We start from the raw sequence: 21,644 nt of genomic DNA on the forward strand, positions 1-21,644 counted from the left end.
CCTCAGTCAGACGGACAGGTCGAGCGATTTAACCCTCTGGGGTCGACGGCATTGAAGACGATGCCAATCACTTTTTTTCTCTTTGAAAGTGTTTTTGTAAATGAAATTATATTGTAGCAACCCAGAAAAAATATGCACACAAACGGTAGACGGTTGTCTTTCCAAAAAGGTTATTGCCAAATAAATGTTTGTTATTAAATTAATGTTAAAAATAAAAAGCAAAGGTATGTCAAATTCTCGTCTCCACACTCACCGGAGCCCCGCCCCCGCACTTAGCGCTCCATTCACATGCAGGATTTATGTAAACGATTCTATTCAGATGGAAGTAAATGCTAATTGCTGTGTTGTTTGGGGGGAGTGATGTGCTAATGCATGCCCATGTCTAACAGAAAAAAAGGGCTTGAATGAAGAAACAAACCAAAAAAAAATCTTCCATATCGTTGTTTGTGTCCAGCATCGAATAATTATTTGACCGTGAATATCTGGAATGTGGTTGTGAATTTATGACTGAAATAAAGCTGCTCACATCGGTGCATGCTTTCACTTTGCAAAAGGCAGAGTTTATATAGCGAGTATGTATTTGTGCTATGTTGTTTTTCTAGAGTAGGGGAGAGCGGCGACGGTTGAAACACTTTTTGTATTTTCTTCAGTTTCTCAGTGACCGTTTTTAGTAGAAAGCCAAAATTTTAATATATTACACTTAAATCTGTCAGATACTCACCCACATTGTTGTAACATCCGTACGTGTAATAATATATGAACAATATAAACTTTAACAGACAAAGTGAAATTTTGCAACTGACCCCCTAACAGGGGACGGTTGCAACAGTCCACAGGGACAGTTGCAACATTCATTAAAATGTAATTAAAAATACATTATATAACATCATACTGCAATTTCTTTATTTTATTTGTGAACAGACAGGGTTAAATTGGTTAAACTGATAAAGACAAAGAGTAATAAAATAACAGAGGTCATAGGTTGAGGTCATAGGGTCTCAGGTGAGAAATCGATACGGGAAGGTGTCTCTTGGGCAGTTCCAGCAGGTGGCAGTGGTTGAGCAACAGCAGCTGGAGACAGGATCTGCAGGAGGTGTAGGCAGGGCAGATGGAACTGGTGTAGCTGCAGTGGGTGGAGGAGGATGGTCTGTCACAAAAGATGGTGAAAAGTCAACATCTTGGAAGACCTCCCGATTAAATGGCCAAATGCCAGTGCACCTAAAACCTGACTGCACATTTGCTGGTGTTGCTGCCAAAGGGAGGGCCAACCTAACAATCCCATTAATGTCATAAATTGACATTGTCAGCCCTGGGTGGCTCTTCATCCATGAGTCACAGAAGGAGTTCACAGCTCATTTTAGAGGACCATAAGCAGTACGATCCAGTGGCTGTAGTTTGTGAGAGCAGTGAGGTGGAAAGGAAAGCAAGACAATTCCATTGTCTCTACATTAATTTATTCCTGTCAGAGACAAATGGGATGAGTGGTTGTCCAGTATAAGCAGGACTTTAGCATCCACTGAGGACTTAGTGTATTGTTGGAAATGCTTCAGAAACACGATAAAGTCTTCTTCCAGCATCCACCCAGGTGGGCCATCACGGATAAAATGTTCTTTGAAATGGACACGAGGGAATACAAAGTGAGGTGGGATCATATTCCCCAGTGCACTGACTGCACAAGCAAGGGTCACAAGTGTCCCTCTTTCTGCTGATGTGGATGACCCAAACTGTCTACCGCCATGCCTGGCAACAATATTTTCTGGGTTTTGTACAGTTGTTACCCCTGTTTCATCCATGTTCCACACATCTTTTGCATGAAATTGGTTGCAACAGCAAGCTGGGACGGTTGCAACACCTTGTTGCAACTGTCCCTACTCTGACAGCCATGATAAAACTTGCTATTCTAGCTAGACACAACAACTTTGACACTTCCTAGCTATGCCTATTAGAAGCTAAGAAAACACTGATTTAAATTATATGAATGAATAATGCTTCACAAAAACAGTTTAGACAGTATGAGAAAAATTCTGAGCATTAAAAAAAAATACTTTTTTACCTTGAATTTTGCTTTTTCTAGAAGGAATGGTCACACATGGCTGATTTCTTGCAGATGGGGGGAGGGGCTCACTGAGCATGTGCAGTATGAGTATTGTCACTCTAGCTCATTCCTGATTGGAGAAATAAGCCTTGTTGCAACTGCCCCATGTTGCAACCGTCCCTGCTCTCCCCTACCATGATTTTATTATGATGTTACATTTCGTCTGCTTTGCAAAAGTTTCCACTCTTTGTGATCTGAGTATATAATGACTGAAACAAAGCTGTCAGAAAGTCAGAAAGCGTGCACAGATGCGAACAGCTTTATTTCAGTCAACTTTTGCTAAGCAGACGAAATGTAAAATCAATAATAGTACCACAGAAAAACAACATAGCACAAATATATACTTGCTAAATAAACACTAAATAAAAGTGAAAGCATGCGCCGATGTGAGCAGCTGTATTCCAGTCATCATATACTCAGATCACCCAAAAAAATAGCACGATATAAACAGCTTTATTTCAGTCATAAACAGTGGCAACTTTTGCTAAGCAGACAAAATGTAAAACAAATAATATAATAGAATCCCAGAAAAACCAACATAGTTACCTGTGAATGGCTTCAATGTGGTTGTGAATATGCCTTTTAGCAAACGTTCTAAAAGAATTGCATTTCAATGAAAATTTCAGAAACCATGCTTTATTTTTTGTTTCTCTCAACAAAACCTGGCCTCAGTGTACCCTGTTTTTGTAGGAGGAATCTGAATGTATAGGTGCGAACAGCTGAGACATCAATAGGAGTCCTGGGGAAACCTGGTGTCACCTGAGCCAGGTGTCAATAGCCGTTACATATTCATAAATAGTCATTGATTATTCAGTGAAACAGAGGCTCTGTTGAAAAAAGTTAGGCACATCAGTCACTTTACTCCAAATAAAAGGTCTTTCTGAGTGTTATAATTTAGCTGTTTTTCTATGGGCCCACACCCAAGACTTTCATGAACTCAGTCCTGTGTTCAAAACAATCTGCAAGGTTTGTTTATTCTCCATTTTCACTGTTTTTTCTGCTAGAGTTCAAAATTCTATTTTCGTGTATATGTAATTTGACATAAGCTTAAAAGTCACATATGAATCTAACATACTTACATCAGCCATATTATGAAAGCCCAGTTTGTGCTCTATGTAAAGTTGAAATGTATTAGATACTACATTGGTAAAGATTTGAAATTTACACAAATTTAAGAAGAGCCCAGATTCACTGCAGGTCTTCAAAAAGGCCTCAAACCCCAGAGGGTTAAAGGTACTGCAAAGCAAGCCCAACAGGGGGCATCCAGATTTGAACCAGGGACCTCTTGATCTGCAGTCAAATGCTCTACCACTGAGCTATACCCCCACAAGTAAGTGCTAGCAACTGACAACAGGTGTGTTCTAAATGGATGTCATTTTAATATTGGACCAAGGATTCATAGATTAAAAGTCAATCCGCAGTTTCCTACTGCCATGGGATTATCTACACATGATATCATTTGTAGGCTGGGTCATTTCCAGACGACTTTTAATGTTGTAAACTGTTAACCAGTTAAGGATACCTGAATCAGCGGAGTCAGGCAGGGGTACACGGATTCATCCAGGGGGCCTTCTGAGCCGCAATAAAATTCTATAACATGCACTCTGCTTGGTCCCAATGAAAAGAGTGTCAACTGGTCTAGGTGGTCTACTGGTGTGGGAATTATTTGTTACAATGAAAACAGTCCCTGCTGGTAGACGTGGCATAATGATCAGGGCAATATATTGCGAAGACAGTCCTTGTTGGTGCAGGGTGTGTAGCATTTGTTCATAGCAGACTCTGGGCACCTTAACACAAATCAATCGCCCCTTGAAATCCAAAGCCTATTTGAGCATCTTTGCTATCCAAGAGCATCCCTTCAAGGACACAATTTACCCATCTTTGTAAATTCACCATGTTGAGGTGAGGGGCTGAGTATTGTCAGAAGGAGCTCTTTCTCCCCGCAGGGAGCGGTAACCATAGTAACCAGTGATTTCCGGATTGGACCTAAGATTTCCAGCCCAGCTACAGCTTAAAACCCGTCCAATTAAAAATGAAATAAAATAAAATAGCAGCCCCAAATGCATACTGTGATAACTAATACATTAACAAACAGAAAACCCAAAACAAATGGGTAAGTGCAAAGGGCACTATTTAGACACACACACACACACACACACACACACTGACAGACCCGCAGCACAGGCGATCTCACCCAGTGTCCAGCTCTTCAAGTCCTGCAGAAATCCGCGGAAGTTTTGATAATTTTATGATCATTCCTAAATATCATACAACATTACATTAGTAATATTGACTGTCAGATACTGAGTCAGGAAGTGGTCACGTGATGAACGAACGAACGAATCAGATCCGAAGACGGTACTGACTACAGAGCCGAAGTCTATGAGGCTGTCACGTGACGAGCAAGTTTCCCCGCACAGAACCAGATAGGATCTTGCGCATGCGCGGTCAATAAAAAATGAATCTCTCCCGAGTCATATTACGGATTCATTCAAAATGAACGAATCTTTCAAGGAACCGAATCGGATCCACGGAGGCCAGCTGTACGCCATCTGCACCTTGTTAAAACGTAAAGAAAACAAAAAAAATCTCTGTAATTCACTTATGGTGTTCTAGATGGCTACTTAATTTACACCTTAACACGAAGCAGGATGTAAGCCTAAACATGTCCTGTTCTCCAAAAAAGATGATGTACTGTACATTTCCTCCCGCCGCCCCATCATAAGTGCTTCTTCTCATCGCAGTTTCATAATAACACATCTAACATTCTGTCACGTTCCTTACAGTAAAAACAGCTTGAGTAAAATAAAGGAAAGGTTTGTTTACTGGTTAAAAGGTTTGCATTACTCATTACGATATTTATCTTAAACAAGAGACCCTGATGTTTCTAGTTTTTTTTTGTTCTGCTGTAGGTACTTGTGCTCTGAGACTCGGGGACTCAGAGACTGAGGGAGATGTCTGTTGTTCTGTCTCTGCAGGAAATTGAATCGCTTTTGGGATTTTCTGGCCCAGAAAAGATCCTAGGTGATTTGCACCCCCATACCACAGACCAGCAGAGGAGTAATTTCTCAAAATGCCATGGTAATGCAAAATTATTAGTAGATCTACTTTCAATATAACAAAACTGTGTCAGTGTTTTTGTACAGTTCTGCTGGATTTCCTTTCACTGTGGCCCTCAGAGCACAGTAGTATAGAGCAGAGTCTGATACAGCAGCAGAGGAGACGATCAGATCCACTTGTTTATAATCAACTTTAACAGACATTCTTGATGGATTGTTGGGACTGATTGGTGTTCCTCTTTGGTGAATTTACAGAAGGAACTCAGGTTTAGATTTTGAATATTGCCTGTACCAGTGGAGGTAGTTGTTTGCTGAACTTGTGCTGGGTTTGTGTGTGCAGGACAGAGTAACATCATCACCTTCATCTACAGCTTTGTGAGTGAAACGTGGCTCTATTGAATCTGCCATGGAGTCACCTGTCATAGAGAAGAGAACATAAAGCATTTAACCTTGAAATAATCAACAGGAAATACTTAAGTCAGACACACACTCTGCATTTTCACACTGCATCACCACACAGACTAATATTTAATATAATATAGTTAATATTTCTGCAATAACAAAAAGTCAATGTTAACTCACCTAGTGAAAGCCACAGATACATGAATATAACAGTGAACATGATGACTGGTCTTAGCTCAGTGAAAATAGTGGAGATCTTTCTGTAATCTAATATGTTAACACCATAAAGCTTCAAAATTGCTCCACCCCACAGCATCACATGACAGTGTCACCAATGTTGTTGTCAGATTGTTGATTCTTACTGAAACATCCTGGCTTTACATTCAGCCTCATATGGGGAACCTGTCCAGAGCACATTTAAGTAAACTCATACTGGAGTTCAGGTTACTGTCAGTTTGTGTGCAGTTTTACATCATCTCCAAAAACATGACAGTAGGACATTTTTCTAGGAGAAATAATGCTTTTGTATGAATGAGTGTGTGAAAGGGTAAGTATATGGTTTGTATATCGAGCTCTCCAAAGGGTGTTCCTACCTCATGTGAACAAAGTTCATACCATATCAACCATGACCATGACAGAATCCCCCAAAAGGACATGTAACTTTCTCTAAAGCATTGGGAGAACTTCTTTCAGTATAACAAAACTGTGTCAGAGTTTTTGTACAGTGCAGCTGGATTTCCTGTCACTGTGGGCTCCAGAGCACAGTAGTATAGAGCAGAGTCTGATACAGCAGCAGAGGAGATGATCAGATCCACTTTCTTACTCGTTTTATCTTGCTCTTTGTTAAGTTTTATGGACAATCGTGGATGAGGTGGTTGAGCCTCAGTGACATATTCACTGCTTTCATCAATCAGCAGCAGAAACTCGGGTCTTGATCCAGGTTTTTGTCGATACCAGTGGAGACTGTTAACTGATCCAGTATATGTGCAGGACAGTGAGATGTTGCTGCCTTCCATTGAAAATACATTGGTTTGATCTGGTTTAATGTTATTGTCAGCAGCCTCTGCTATAAAAACATTACAACAATATTTTGATTATTTTAATCATAAATGACACATTTCACATGAAAAATTGTGTCTTCTTATTTAGAAAAAATAATATTTTGTGTGCAGTGTATATGACTTACCAACATCAGCAAGAGTGAAAAACACCACGAAGAGGAACAACATTGTTTTCCTGAGTGTTTAGTTCAAACCTCTAGCTTTAGAAATGAATGTCAGTGTTACTATTTGATGTACATCTCCACCTCTAGCTCCACCTACTTGTATTTATGTATATTCATGATAACTGTTCTATACTGTATACTGTTTATATAAATCTGTACAAATGTTTTTGTATTAAGGTCCTAAGCCATGGATTCACTCGTACCATTTACTCAATTTTCCTGTGATATTTTGACATTGTTAGTTACATCACTTGTTTTTGGATCTCTCTCTCTCTCTCTCCCTCTCTCTCATTAATAAAAGGAGATGGACATTCAGTAAAGTCCTTTCTTTAGTAGGTGGTGTTTGTGACTGCACTGTGTGACACTGGTTTTGTTGGTGTGTAAACTAAACCCATCACTGGGTCACACGGTTCTCACAGTGTCTTTTACATAGTGTTACTTTCCATTTGTAATTTTACAGATTGTTCTATTGCCTAATTGTTCTGTGAAATTCTATCTAAGACAGTTTTACTGGATTAAATGTCCTTAGCAGTGGTATTTATTGGTTCTATGTGTAGAAATCTGTTTTGTGTATTTACCTTCCTCTGTGTGTCATTTGTGCAGCAGAAGGTGGCTTATTGTTAGAACCATTAAAAGAATAAGGTTTATTTGAGAATACAGAAGAAATATTCACACAAAAGTATGTCTTCATAACCCCCATATATTTCTCTTTAAATACTGCTGAATTTGTCATTTTCATGTTTGAAAGCAGCTATAAAACTCAACTCCACTGAATTGGCCATTAAGAATGTCATTTGACTCTGATCTGACTTTGATTTTAATGTAATTGATATAGACATCTGCTTAATAAAGCCACTGTGAAAAAATTTGTTTAGCTGATGGATCCAGGCACAGCAGCTGCACTTTGCAGTTCACAGAAAAGTATTGATTCACCCCTAATTATTAACAGTAGTACAGATTTATTATCAAATATAATTAGGATCATCTGTGACTTGGGGCCTGAAACAAAAATCTGACTGAGTTTCCTAAACAGACAGGTTTTTTTTTTTACAAGTTCTGCAGATGCAGGGTCTCAGAGGGTAACAGACATATTCCCAAAACCCACAACAATTAAGTGCTGAAGTATTTCAATCAATGTCAAAAACACACTGGGAAATCAAACTTGTGGACATTCTTATTATTCAAGACTCAAGACCAAAGTAAACCTGCACAGGAACATATGTTGAACACGTCAGATCTCAAGCACAATAAACACAGAAATAACTGTTCATCAAAGAATTCATATTTTAGAATTAATATTAATAAAGCTGCCACCACTGACTATGAGAACTGCACTTAGTGCTGTGGAGACTGAGTGAACATGTGGCAGCACAGTGAGAGTCTGGAGTGGAGCAACCATTTCCATTTCAACCACAACTTGTGATTTCAAGTGCTATTTTATAATCTGCCAAATAATGAAGAGTGAAGTCTTCAGTTCACTAGTGTTACATTAAAAATCAGCACCTTAAAATACTTAAATACATATTGTTAGTAAACCTTGTGTTATATTTTATTACATCAGGAGAATAACAAAATAACACCATGAGCATTAGCAAAAATATTTTTTTTATTAAATATTAACATTTATTTTTAACGGATCTATTCTTCTCTGGTTATTCAACCAATAAGCATTAGCAACATATCCAAGACGATCATTGTTGATATTCAAGCAAATGAACGTCAAAGTCTGAGAATTAAGAAAGAAAAGTGTATTTGAATGAAACAGGTAAACATCTCCCCTTGCTGAGAAAAAAAACAAATGCAGCTTGACTTTTTGTACAGTCTGTATGAGTTTTGTGTCTCTGTGGGCTCCATGGTGCAGTAGTACAGTGCAGAGTCTGATACTGCAGCAGGAAAGATCTCCAGATCTACTTTCTCGTCCTTTTTATGAACTTTGGTGGATAGTCGTGGGTCATGTTCAGATTTAGTGACACCATCTGTGGATTTATGAATCTGCAGGAGATATTCGGGTCCTGATTGAGGTTTTTGTCGATACCAGTGGAGATAGTCTGCTGAGTCATCATATGTGCAGGTCAGTGTGATGTTGCTGCCTTCACTTGAAGATATGATGGTTTGTTCTGGTGTAATGCTGCTGTCAACAGCACCTGCTGTAAAACATTACAACAACATAAACATTTCTACTTTCATTGTGTAAGTTAATTAATCATGTTTAGGTATCAGCTCATTTCCAGCATTCATCTAAAGTTTGTGTATAATATAAATGACTTACCAATGTTTTTAACAACTATGAAAATAAAGAAGAGTAACATGACTGTTGTGTCTCTCTTGCAGTAGGTATAAATGGCAGGATCTCTGTGAAACTTTCTAAACTGTATCTTACCACATCTAGCTCCACCCACTTTTACTCATAGTCATGTCAGTTCTGGTATCATATGTAATAAATCCATTGTTTAAGTTAATTGACTGAAACAAGCAATGAATGTTCATAATATATTTTATGTCATGTTTAAATCTGTTAAGGCTGATTTTTGCTAAATTTAATGATAATTTTAAGCAGTTCACTAGAATAAGACACCCTTTATTAATCTCATATTGTGTCTGTATTTAATAACTGCATTCAACCATATATTTAAATTAATTTAAGTTATTCTGTAGTGCTACATGCTACACAATGTAATTAATGCTATGAGCCTCCCCTTGATAAAGCACTCCATAAATAAAATGTTTCACTATGCTGGAGTAAACAAATACTTGACTAAATGAGTCCCATTTGTCTCAGAAGGTATGAATACCATCTAAATTTGAAAAAGTCTTACAATATGTACAAATTCAGCTAACAAATAACTGAAAAAAGTTTCTTTTCATCATTAATGCTATAGACTAGCACTGGTTCCAGTAGCCAGCATAAAAAATAGGCGTACACAAAGAGTAACAATGTACAAGGCTTCATGATGTGTGTTAGTGTCCATGTGCTTGATTCTCAGCACTTTTTCCACTCCTGTGATATGGTGTGTTTCCTCCTTGTGCCTAGTGTGTCCATGATAGATTCTGGAGCCACCGTGACCCTGATCAGGATAAAGTCTTTACTGAAGAAATGCAGCATAACTAACCAGGTTTTAGACATCTTTAGGCAGACTGACTGCATTTACTACTAGATTTGTTAATATGGGTCTTTATCAAGCACAATCTTTTTCATAATGTTTGAGTGTTTTCCAGAGTTTATTCACAGTAATATCTGATGGATTTTCTCAGAAGCTACACATGTAGTACATATACTACACCATAACTCATGCATTGGTAAACTGCAGTTTTCTTTTATTCAACTTTCCTTTAATTTTATCCAAAGTAAGGTATTATTTACACAATTCCACAGCTGCCTGGCATACATCAGCATAAAAGTGAGTTTACATTCTTTACACTGAATAACAAAATTAAAATACAGAATATGTTTACAAGTACGTTATTTATTTAAAAAATATCAATGTCAAAAAAAAATCACAATCTCTCAGCTTTGACTGCTTTCCAGAATCAAATACATGGATGGAGACACAAAACTCTGGTATATAATCACCTGCAGTAGCAGTGAAATTGCAGGACAGAATGACATAATTATCTTCCAAGACATGCTCTTCTGCTATAAGATGCTCAGTCATTTACATTGATGTGCTCCCTGTGGAAAAAAGAGAAAAGAAAAATGTAAAAACTGAATGAAATATTAAAAAATGTAATTATTCTATTAAAACAAACATACCTAGTAGAAGTATTAAGAGAATAAGATTAAAGAGCAGCACGATAGAGATGGTAATCTGCTGAAAGATAAAGCTGAAGGAGTTTACTGTCATAGCCTGTGGAGCTCCACACTTCCTGCAGCTGACACTGTTGATCAGAATATGTGTCACCAGGGGGCAGAGGGACACCAGGGTTTATTAACTGTAATTACTGCACCACACAACCAGTCTTAAGCATTTTCTAAACACAAAGAAAAATGGGGTGGGTTTTATCATTTATAAATTTGACGGCCCCAAGTCCACTGAGTGTGACAAGGCAGTCACTGGTATTTTGAGTGGGGTGATAGCTTTGCTCAACACAGCTGACCTGAAAGCAGTAGCAGGCTTTGTTCATTATTTTACCCTGAAAACACCTAATGTGACCAACAGGCTCACTCACCACTCCATCTGAGGTTTTATATGAAAAATAAATGATCAATACAGGACACTTGAAGCATATTTTTACAAATATTTTTATTTCACATTAAACTCAAAATATTACTTTAAACCACTGTGTCCAAAGGATTACATGGTGGACAAGATAACTTTGTTCACTCAGGAGAAAAGAAGGATTGGAATTGATTATAGGTGTATGATATAAAATTATGGGTGTCCATAATTTTCTATTCATTCTGTCGCACATAATGGAAAATAGTTTTTCTTGATGAATACAATTCAACATGTACTGAGCAATAATATAGTTTCACCTTTGAATGGATGCAGTTACCAGAGCAATAAAGATATCCCACTACACCAGAGCCACAATGTATCAGTACAGAACACTGTCCTTTCAGCTGTTTCATAAAGTCACCCTTAACATCATACTATTGTCTGACTTCTGTTAAACCCTAAGACTTTATTCACTGCTGGCTATAAGAGGTCAATTAGTGGTACTGTTTGTTGGAAATTGACAAATGTACATAACTGTGTCAAGTATTTCCTCAAAAGTAAGTTATTTTATCTTAAACATATTAGATGTGTAGCTTAATTTCTATCAGTGTGTCTCTGACATTAATAAAACTACATAAACATATTATATAATCACATATAAACCCACTTTACCTTCTAAACATCATAAACAGGTGCTTAGTGTCCTGCAGCTGCAACATAACAAATACTGGCTGATAAGAATCTGTTCAGGAAATCCTGAATGTCACAGTTCTAGTGGGAACAGAATAGAGTTAACTCAAATGTCAGAGACATCCATAATCCCACAGTCATGTTTTAGTATATATACAGTAAAAGACACATTAAGCTTTATTAATCAAATGTACATGCAGTTAATGTGACAATGAACTTTCTACTGAACGTTCTATTCTCTATAGGAGTTTTTTTATTTATCCATTTCATTTGTACAACTGTATCTGTACAATTAATCTCATTGTTCTACAATCACTCACATCTGTTCTGAGGGGTTTGTAAAAGGTCATTGCTCTAGCTCACATCCAACAAAGTAACAGTGATCTGTACAAACATAAAACACACAAGACTGAAGGAATAAATGAATCTACCATTTTATTTATTTATTTGTTTATTTGTTTGTTTTAAATGACTATTAATTACAGTGAGTCATGGAAAAAACTGGCAAGAAAAGATCAATAAACTTAATTTCATGTCATATGCACCCAAACATCCAAAACAATGGATCTGTGTCTATAAAATACTGTTTGTTCATAACAATGCGGCTTATGTGGTTTTTAAACACATTTTATTTTTATTTATTAGTTTGCTTGCTTGCTTACTTTTTTATTTATTCATTTATACCACAGAATTACTACAAACATTGTTTGTGTCTGTGGTTATCTGATAACAGGTTGGTAAAGGAAGGATCTTTGATGTGGTTTTAGAATCTTCATTTATACTGGTTTATACGTTTTTGTAAAGCCTTTCAGTGACTCTGTATCACTGTGTTCCAACTCTTAGAGCACAATGATAGAGTGCAGAATCTGAGAGCTTTAGTCCTCTGATAGTAAGTTCAGTAGAGTCTCTGCTTGTTTGAGTCTCTAATCGAGTATCAGTGGGTTTGTGCTCTCTTGAAAATGACCTTGCGCCTTTATACAGTAAAAACTGTGGTGCTCTGTTAGGTTATTGTTTGTACCAGTAAAGCCGAATATTTTCACTGCTTGACTCATATGAACATTTCAGAGTAACAGTCTCTGTTTCCTTCCTAACGATGGTATCTTCATTTGTTGGCCAAATTTTATCTGCAAAACTACCTGTTGTAAAGAACATTAAGAAGAAAACTGTAAGGCATTTTACAAAAACAGATATTGACCTGAAAATCAGAAAATTACTATATACTCTAAAAACATAAATATTATTTAATACAATTAAGTAAGTGATGAAATGAATTACCTGTAACTAGAGTGAGAATCAGTGGTATGTATCTCACTATGTACAGTAAGTTGTATAGTTGATCCATTTCTGAACACAGCTCTGTGAGGATTCTGTATAATAGTGCTGTATGTGCTGAACTTTACACGTCGCTAGAAGGCCACACCCAGGAAGTGACACTGTTGTGCTGTAACTGTATACAGATCACCACTTCACACAGTATCACTGAACTGTCACCAACACAATACAACATTATTCCAGTATAGCTGAATAACCACAGTCGGGAATTATTGTTCTTTTCTCTTTCATTTGCAGTCAGATAATACAATAAGAATATAAACAGCAGTTAATAAAGCTATGACTGAATACATTTTCTCTATTAAACACAATTCTTTGCTCATGTATTCTGTAGTATGCTTTCTAAGAGCTTCTCTTATTAAAATATTTGTCTGTATTTAAATGCATTTCAGATGAATTTGTCTGAATCTTGTTTACACATGAATATACACATACAATATGAATCACTTCAAAACATTCAAATAGAAATTAGTACATCTTGTTAATATAGATTTATTGATATTAATAACAGCTGTTATAACAGGGTGGATAAGTAACATTGTTTTGTCAGCACAGAACTCTCTTATATAAATGACAGATTTATATCTACATTCACTGTTGCAAAGAAACATTTTATTTAATATAAAAATATAATGAATAATATAAATGACCTACCTGTAACATCCGTGTGCCCCGCCTACCAACAGGGCTCGAACCTGGATCTCTGTGGACACCACATGCCCCCGCACACCATGAAAAGCAGACCCATGTGCAGGATTAAACAAAGCACTGCTTTATTCACAGGGGGGAGACAGGACTAAACAAAACAGAAAACAAACTAAACAAACCATGAACGGTCCATCATACGGACCAGCAAACGTGGAAACATGATAAAACAAACAAACAAACAATGACTGGCAAAGGCAGGCACACAAGGGCTCATATACACTACTCACAAAAAATTAAGGATATACAGTTTCCGGGTGAAATTTCAGGATGCACCTAAAATGCACTATAACCTTTACAGGTGAACTTAATTTGACCTTCTCTACACTTTTGAATGTACATGTCCAACTGTTCAGTGTTTCAGTACTTTTTGCAGAACTTGCTGTTCTCTAACAAGGTGCTTAATGGCAAAATTCACAACTGGTGTTTGATCCATGAATCGACCAATAAATTTTCTGGTTCAATTAGAATTGGTATTTAAACAGTCCTCTTCATCATGCTGTTCACATTTTGACATCATGAGACCAAGACCACACCTAACAATTGATCAACAGTTTTCAACAAGTGATCAACAATTGATCACCATTGCGAGGCTTCAAACAGGATGTTCTCAGAGGGAAGTGGCCACTGAGCTTAGAGTGTCACAGAGTGTCATCAGCAGGTTGCGACAGAGATACAGAGAGACTGGAAGAGTCACAGAAAGGCATAGAAGTGGACGTCCTTTGGCCACATCCCACACGTTGATGACCACTTCATTGTGAAGAGTGCCCTGCGGAACCAGATGATGAATGCCACTCAACTCCAGGCACATTTAAGGGAGGTGAGAGACACCCATGTGTCGCATCAGACCATTCAAAACCGTTTACATCAGCGTGGTCTGCGTGCTAGACGACCTGCAAGAGTACCTGACCACACCACCAGGCACAGGCGTCATCGTCTTTCATGGGCCAGGAAGCATTTATGCTGGACGAGGGACCAGTGGGCCTCAGTGCTGTTCTCTGATGAAAGTCAATTCACGTTGAGCAGAAATGATGGCTGCCAATGATGTTGGATACTTCAAGGAGAGCGCTATGCATCAGCCACTGTTGTGGTGGTGTTACAGTCTGGGCAGGTGTGTCTACTCAATACAGAACTGCCCTACATCTTGTGAATAGTACAGTGACAAGCCAATACTAAATGAATAACATCATTAATTCAGTCATTGTGCCCCTGCATGAACAACACAGGCCTAATTTCATCTTCATGGATGACAATGCTCCAGCTCATCGAGGTCGCATCATTAGGAAACTACTGCTGGAGGCTGGGGTACCTCAAATGGAGTGGCCTGCACTTTCTCCAGACCTGAATCCCATAGAAAACCTATGGGATCATCTGAGTCACCATGTAGAGGCTCGTAACCCTGCACCCCAGAACCTCAATGACCTGAGGGCCGCCCTTCAAGAAGAGTGGAATGCCATGCCTCAGCAGACAAGAAGTCGACTCGTGAACAGCATGAGACTTCGTTGTCAAGCTGTAATTGATGGTCAAGGGCACATGACAAATTATTGAGACACTGACATTTTTTGTTGTGGTATACCCACCACTGTTGTTGGCTTTTGTTTCAATAAATTGTTTTATTGTTTCATAAACAATATAAGCAGCTGCTTACTGTTTTTAAGCTGCAACTGCAGCTTAAAAATGTTAGCGGATGAAAATATGTTGTCAGTAAAGCCTGAGTACTAGTATTATAATCAGGTCAAATATTATCAGGACATTGTCTTAGCTTAAATGCAGCAAAGTAACATGCAGTTGTGTGTACATGCATAATGACTGTCTGAATAGATGAATAAACATTTGTTACAATGAATCGTATAAACTGTAAAGAAACTACATCCCTAGACATATTCATATATGTATGAATGTTTATATGACATGCTTGACATGGTTCATTTTTTTCTGGTCATCCACGTCATCCAGATCTTCTGTATTTGTATTATTTTATATTAGATCATATATTTAAATTGCATTTACAGCACTGGGTAGTGTGTGATGGATTTATAATTCCCAATGTATTTCTATCTGAAATGTTGCTGAGTTTGTATTTGGGCATGTTATTGTTTTAAAGAGTTGTTGAAAACAGTGATAAACCTCAATAACTAAACTGTATTGGTTGTTTCAGAAACATTACATGACAAGAGCATACCTAATATCTGTGGTCTCTGGGTTTGTAACAGAGTTCAGAGTTAAAACTGAATTGAATTGAACTGAACTCAAACTGGACACTGTGCACAAGAGAAAAAAAAAAGATGGACTAATAAATAAGGCAGTTCTAGTCACTTGTGTAAAAATACCAGGAATTGGTCTGTAGTGGTTATACCATCTGAAGAGATAATTCTATGTGAAGTGCAGGTTTCCTGTGTAATGCTTTAACACAAACAGATTAAAGTACACACAACATATAAAATGAATCGACAAAACACTGCAGTGTTAAATTACACAGATATACTCCATCCCAATAGAAGCAACAAAGCATGAGAGGTCTAATTCTTATATCCTGCAAAGCCTCAAACTCATTCCTTAGTTCTGGAGATTTCCTCATTACCTCATCACTGGTCTGAGTGAATTATCCTAGATGCTATATATAGTTCAATGTTATATATCTGGAGCCATAGCTTGTCTTTAGTGCACTAATTTAATTAGAAATTGCTCCTAAGAGTGAAGGAGATTGTGAATGTGTGTGCATGATGCACTGTGAAAGACTGGCATCCCATCAAGAAAGGAGCTGTCTCTAAATAATACAACATTTACCAGTAATATAAACTAAATTAAAAATATACATTTTGAGAGAGAAAGAAAACAGTGTGAATGTTTTTGTACAGTGCAGCTGGATTTCCTGTCACTGTGGGCGCCAGAGCACAGTAATATAGTGCAGAGTCTGATACAGCAGCAGAGGAGATGATCAGATCCACTTTCTTATCTTTAAGTGTAGCATTCATTCTTGGGGGAATGTTAGCACTTAGATCTCCATATTGGTGAATATAAAGAAGGAACTCAGGTTTAGATTTTGGATATTGTCTGTACCAGTGCAGGGAGAATCCTGTATCACTTGTTTCATATTCACAGGACAGAGTAACATCATCACCTTCATCTACAACTTCATGGGTGAAAAGTGGCTTTATTGAATCTGCCATGGAGTCACCTGTCATAGAGAAGAGAACATAAAGTTTAACACAATCAAGCCAGAATTACACACAGAAATCATGCTTTCTATAACACCAGACAATTAATAAACAATACATAATATCTAAACTAACAAAAGGTGTTAACTCACCTAGTGAAAGCCACAGACACATGAATATAACAGTGAACATGATGACTGGTTTTAGCTGAATGAAAAAGCTCTTTCTGTACTCTAATATATTACCATGATAAATGTTCAGGAAGCTCCACCCCCCAGCATCACATGACAGTGTCTCCAGTGTTGATGACAGTGAAACATCCTGGCTTTACATTAAGCCTTGTTTGGAAACTGTGCTGAAACTCTTCACATTGTAAACAAACAAAAACTGACAGCAAGAAAAAATAATACTAATAATTAAAATGAGTAAATATATTTTATTTTATTATTGTTTATATTTTATAAGTGGTGTCTGGACAATAAGGTATTTGAAAGCATGTTTATTAAATAGGATTACATTTTCATGGGGTGGTATTTTATTATGTGAGGAACAAACCAGGCTCTTTTCATTCTGTTATCTATTATTCTTTATTGACATTTAACTCATTGCTTAATAAAACCGCTGTGTAAAACTAGTTGACTTGATCTCATATCTGCTGATTGGTCATTTAAACATGAAACTGTGTTTATAAAGAAAGGGTAAAGTTTCTTATCCTATGATGAGAGAATCTGTCCAGAGCCCATTTTATTCAATGCAGCTGTAATGTGCTTGTCCTTGCTGGAGACAAATATATCACAAATATAAGACAAACATTTTTAATGATATTGTATGTAATAACTGCAAATTCTACATATAGGTCTAGCACTATGTATGTAGGATCTCAGATGTCTCCAAATGTAGCTCTGCCCACTCATATTTATTCATATTTATTACATACTGCAATGTAATATTTCACTCATCTACTACACCATTAGCACAGCCTAGAATGAAAAAAACTACAGCTTTAAACCTTGTGGAACCAAGCCCCAGATCCACCCTGAAAAATCCCCAACCTTGCTATGAGGTGGAGGAGGACAGAAAACTGATACAGGACTTCGTTGCATGGTGCGACTGTAACCATCTGCACCTCTACACAACAAAGACCATGGAGATGGTGGTGGACTTCAGGAGGCCCAGGCCTCAACCGGAGCCTGTGACCATCAACGGTGACTGTGTGGAGTTTGTCAAGACCTACAGATACCTTGGAGTACAGCTGGATGATCAAATGGACTGGACTGCCAACACAGAAACTCTGTGCAGGAGAGGACAGAGCCGCCTGGACTTCCTTAGAAGGCTGGCGTCCTTTAACATCTGCAGATAGATAGATGGATGGATAGATAGATAGATAGATAGATAGATAGATAGATAGATAGATAGATAGATAGATAGATAGATAGATAGATAGATAGATAGATAAATTTGCACAGGACCTATAAACATGCTGTTTTTGCACATACCCAGTTTTTGTACATTACCTCATTATGTCTGTACTTTCAGAATCATGTTTTTCCACAATCCTTATCTCATATACCTTTAAATCTGTGTTTAGTATTTTTTGTTATATTTATTTTATTATAGGTTTTTTTTATATTTTGTTATATATTTGTTATATTTTTTTGTTATATTTTGTACCCTTAAATTCAGGTATTTTGTGTTTTTGTTATATTTGTAGCTTATTTTATTTATTACCTCATTACCTGTGGTTATGGATACTGCTGGAAGCGTAAATTTAAATCTATCAGACAGTATATGATCACACAGAAACACACTCAACCCTGACCTGTAGCTGCAGCCTAATAAATGCTCATTCACTCAGAACTGAACTCCATTTAGGTTGCAGTCTCCCCTGGCGGTGTGGGTTCAAATCCCACTTCTGACACTGGTTTCTTTCCTTTGTGTTGTGATCCTGTACAGAAGTCTGTTGTATGTTGAAAGGACTCTGTCAGCTGTGGTGGTTCAAGTAGTTAAGGGTTGCTGGTTTGTTGAATGGCAGAATGGGGTTCAAGCCATGACCAGGACCTTTAAAGTAATATATGTACTCCCACTGAAAAAAATGATATGTTAATTGTTGATTTTTTATAGTCAGATGTAAGTGTCAGGACATAAAAAGTCTTTTTGAGACATTTCAATATAAAACAATAACACAAACATGAAACAAGCTCATTTATTTGAATACCCCGCCCAACCACCATTATGTATGCAAATATATTCAGGTCACATGACCGTAAAAGCACGTGTCCGAACATGACGGACATTTCCCAAGAAAGCACAAACACGGTGAGTAAAAGTTTAATACTCAGTTAGATAGTTGAAAACATTAAATCAATAAACAAACAAAGCTAGTGGCTCGATGCACAAACTTTATTATTTTAAACTGTATTTATTGTACACTTTCTGGTAAGGATCCTTGATTGAAGTAAGAGTGATGAAGTTTTTTGTGTTTTTCACCTCATCTGTTTCATCTGTTGTAGTGTCTTGTGCTCTGAGACAGAATACTCTTTTCATATTAAACAATGGTACAGCCGCACAGGATGCTTTTTATTTCTTTTTTATGTTTTCTCTCATATATGTCTGCAGGAAATTAAGAGTTCCCCCTATGGATTAATCCTTCTACACTTGTCCTCGCACTCCTCCACCTTCTCTCTGTATGTAAACTCAATATTTTGCTGATGAGACTCAACACTGTATTGTCATCAGCATACTTGAAGATATGATTCATGCTGTGTTTTAAAGAAGATTTGTGCTTCAGCAAAGTTTTTATGATATTCAGACAGATTGATCAGTTTACAATTCATACCCAAGAACCGTTCCATCATTAAATTTGGCAATGTTTTACGCTGGATGCCCTTCCTGATGCTTTATGTTTTTTTATGACACTTTATTTATCTGGGACCAGCACAGAAGTCACTGGACTGTGACCCCCATGGCTAGATTAATATGTTAACACCATAAAGCTATAGTGTTCATTTTAATATGTTAATATTTAATATGTTAACACCATAAAGCTATAAAATTGCTCCACCCCACAGCATCACATGACTGATTGTTGATTATTAAGGCTTAATTAAGCTTAAGTTAATACTCAGCTGCAATTGTTAAATATGACAAATAAAACCTTTTACTGTATTTGTTCTTATAACACTTTAGTATTTCTTCTCTGAAATTATCTTAGGCACTAAGAGTAACCAGGGCAGGGGTTAGGATATTATATCAGCAGTATGTATGATAGAAGAACAAGTATACTCTATGTCACAAAGGTTTTACTGTGAAAAGTAGCTTCCATCATCTCAGAGAATGTGAGCAGGTTGTGTGGTGCTCTAGTTCTAGACCCACAATAAGATAAGTGACTGCGCCATCTTGTGTTCACTGAAGAGAAAAACACAACACATTAATAATACTTTTATATGCTTTTAATTTAGCAATTTAAAATCTCTCTCTCTCTCTCTCTCTCTCTCTCTCTCTCTGTCACACACACACACACACATTTTCATGAAAAAAAGGGATTTAAGGGAGAGACACACTTCAGCAGGTAAAAGATAGTGTAGTGTGTGAACATTATCTGTGAGTGAGCATGTAGTGAACACACCCCTATTACACCAATAAACTGATCACATGCAATTACAATTGTGTAGTATGAAAGGTTCAGTGACAACAGCCTATGCAAGATTATAAAGTAAATAAAAGATTTAAATATTGCTTGGTGAAATATGTTTATGGCTTGTTAAAGTTGAGGTGTCAAAATACATAAAACTTAAAATAAACCCCAGAATTCAGCCAAAGTGATATCTGTCATGTTTTCCCTGAGAGCCACACATATGCTCTGGATTAATAATTTAATATATAATATAAAATTATAGATAAATATATAAATATACCTTATATTTAAATTTCATTTACAAGCCATCTGCAGTGTAATTACTCCAGACAGAACAGAGAGGATCATGAGTCCACTGGCATTGTGGAATTCTGCTATGAGGATTGACCTGAGCCTTGTCTTTAGTGCACTTGTTATCAGTCAATATGGAATTGTACCATGAGAGTAGAAATCTTTCTTTATAATAGCAATGACACAACACCACACTACAAGAAAACACTTTAAGCAGAAGGATTTTAACAGTGTGATAGCACAGTGACACAGCAGGTAGTGTTGCTGCATCACAGCTTCAGGATCCCCAGTTTGATGATGAGTTCAGGTTACTGTCAGTTTGTGTGCAGTTTTGCATCACCTCCAAAAAACATGACAGTAGTAAATTTACTAATAAATTCACTATGTGTAAATAAGTATGTGAAAGGGTTTGTGTATGGAGCTCTGCAAAGGACTGACATCCCATTCAGGGTGTTTCCTACCTCATGTGTGGGACAGACTCCATATCAACCATGACCCTGATCAGTAGAGAGAAAGAGAGAATCCCCCCAAAAGGACATGTAACTTTCTCTAAATCATTGGCAAAACTTCTTTCAATATAACAAAACTGTGTGAAAGTTTTTGTACAGTGCAGCTGGATTTCCTGTCACTGTGGGCCTCAGAGCACAGTAGTATAGAGCGGAGTCTGATACAGCAGCAGAGGAGATGATCAGATCCACTTTCTTACTCGTTTTATCTGGTTTTATGGACAATCGTGGATGAGGTGGTTGAGCCTCAGTGACATAACTACCACTTTCATCAGTTAGCAGCAGAAACTCAGGTCTTGATCCAGGTTTTTGTCGATACCAGTGGAGTCTGTCAACTGATCCAGTATATGTGCAGGACAGTGAGATGTTGCCGCCTTCCATTGAAAATAC

At 37.3% G+C, this 21,644-nt stretch overlaps 1 non-coding gene and 1 gene segment (V, D, J or C); both read right to left on the minus strand.

The window, feature by feature from the left end:
- Nucleotides 1-988: 988 nt before the first annotated feature.
- Nucleotides 989-6,761, minus strand: LOC131349993 (T cell receptor alpha variable 41-like; the record flags this gene model as incomplete). The annotated part of the segment is given in 3 exon segments: nucleotides 989-1,147; nucleotides 6,318-6,622; nucleotides 6,743-6,761. Coding segments are annotated over 3 exon segments (483 nt in total), but the record flags the coding sequence as incomplete, so codon positions are not given.
- On the minus strand, nucleotides 3,350-3,421 carry trnac-gca (transfer RNA cysteine (anticodon GCA)). Its single transcript has one exon. It is a non-coding gene; the product is annotated as a tRNA-Cys (tRNA).
- Nucleotides 6,762-21,644: the final 14,883 nt, after the last annotated feature.

The sequence above is a fragment of the Hemibagrus wyckioides genome, unplaced genomic scaffold (assembly GCF_019097595.1).
Source record: "Hemibagrus wyckioides isolate EC202008001 unplaced genomic scaffold, SWU_Hwy_1.0 Contig2, whole genome shotgun sequence".
NCBI lineage: Eukaryota > Metazoa > Chordata > Actinopteri > Siluriformes > Bagridae > Hemibagrus > Hemibagrus wyckioides.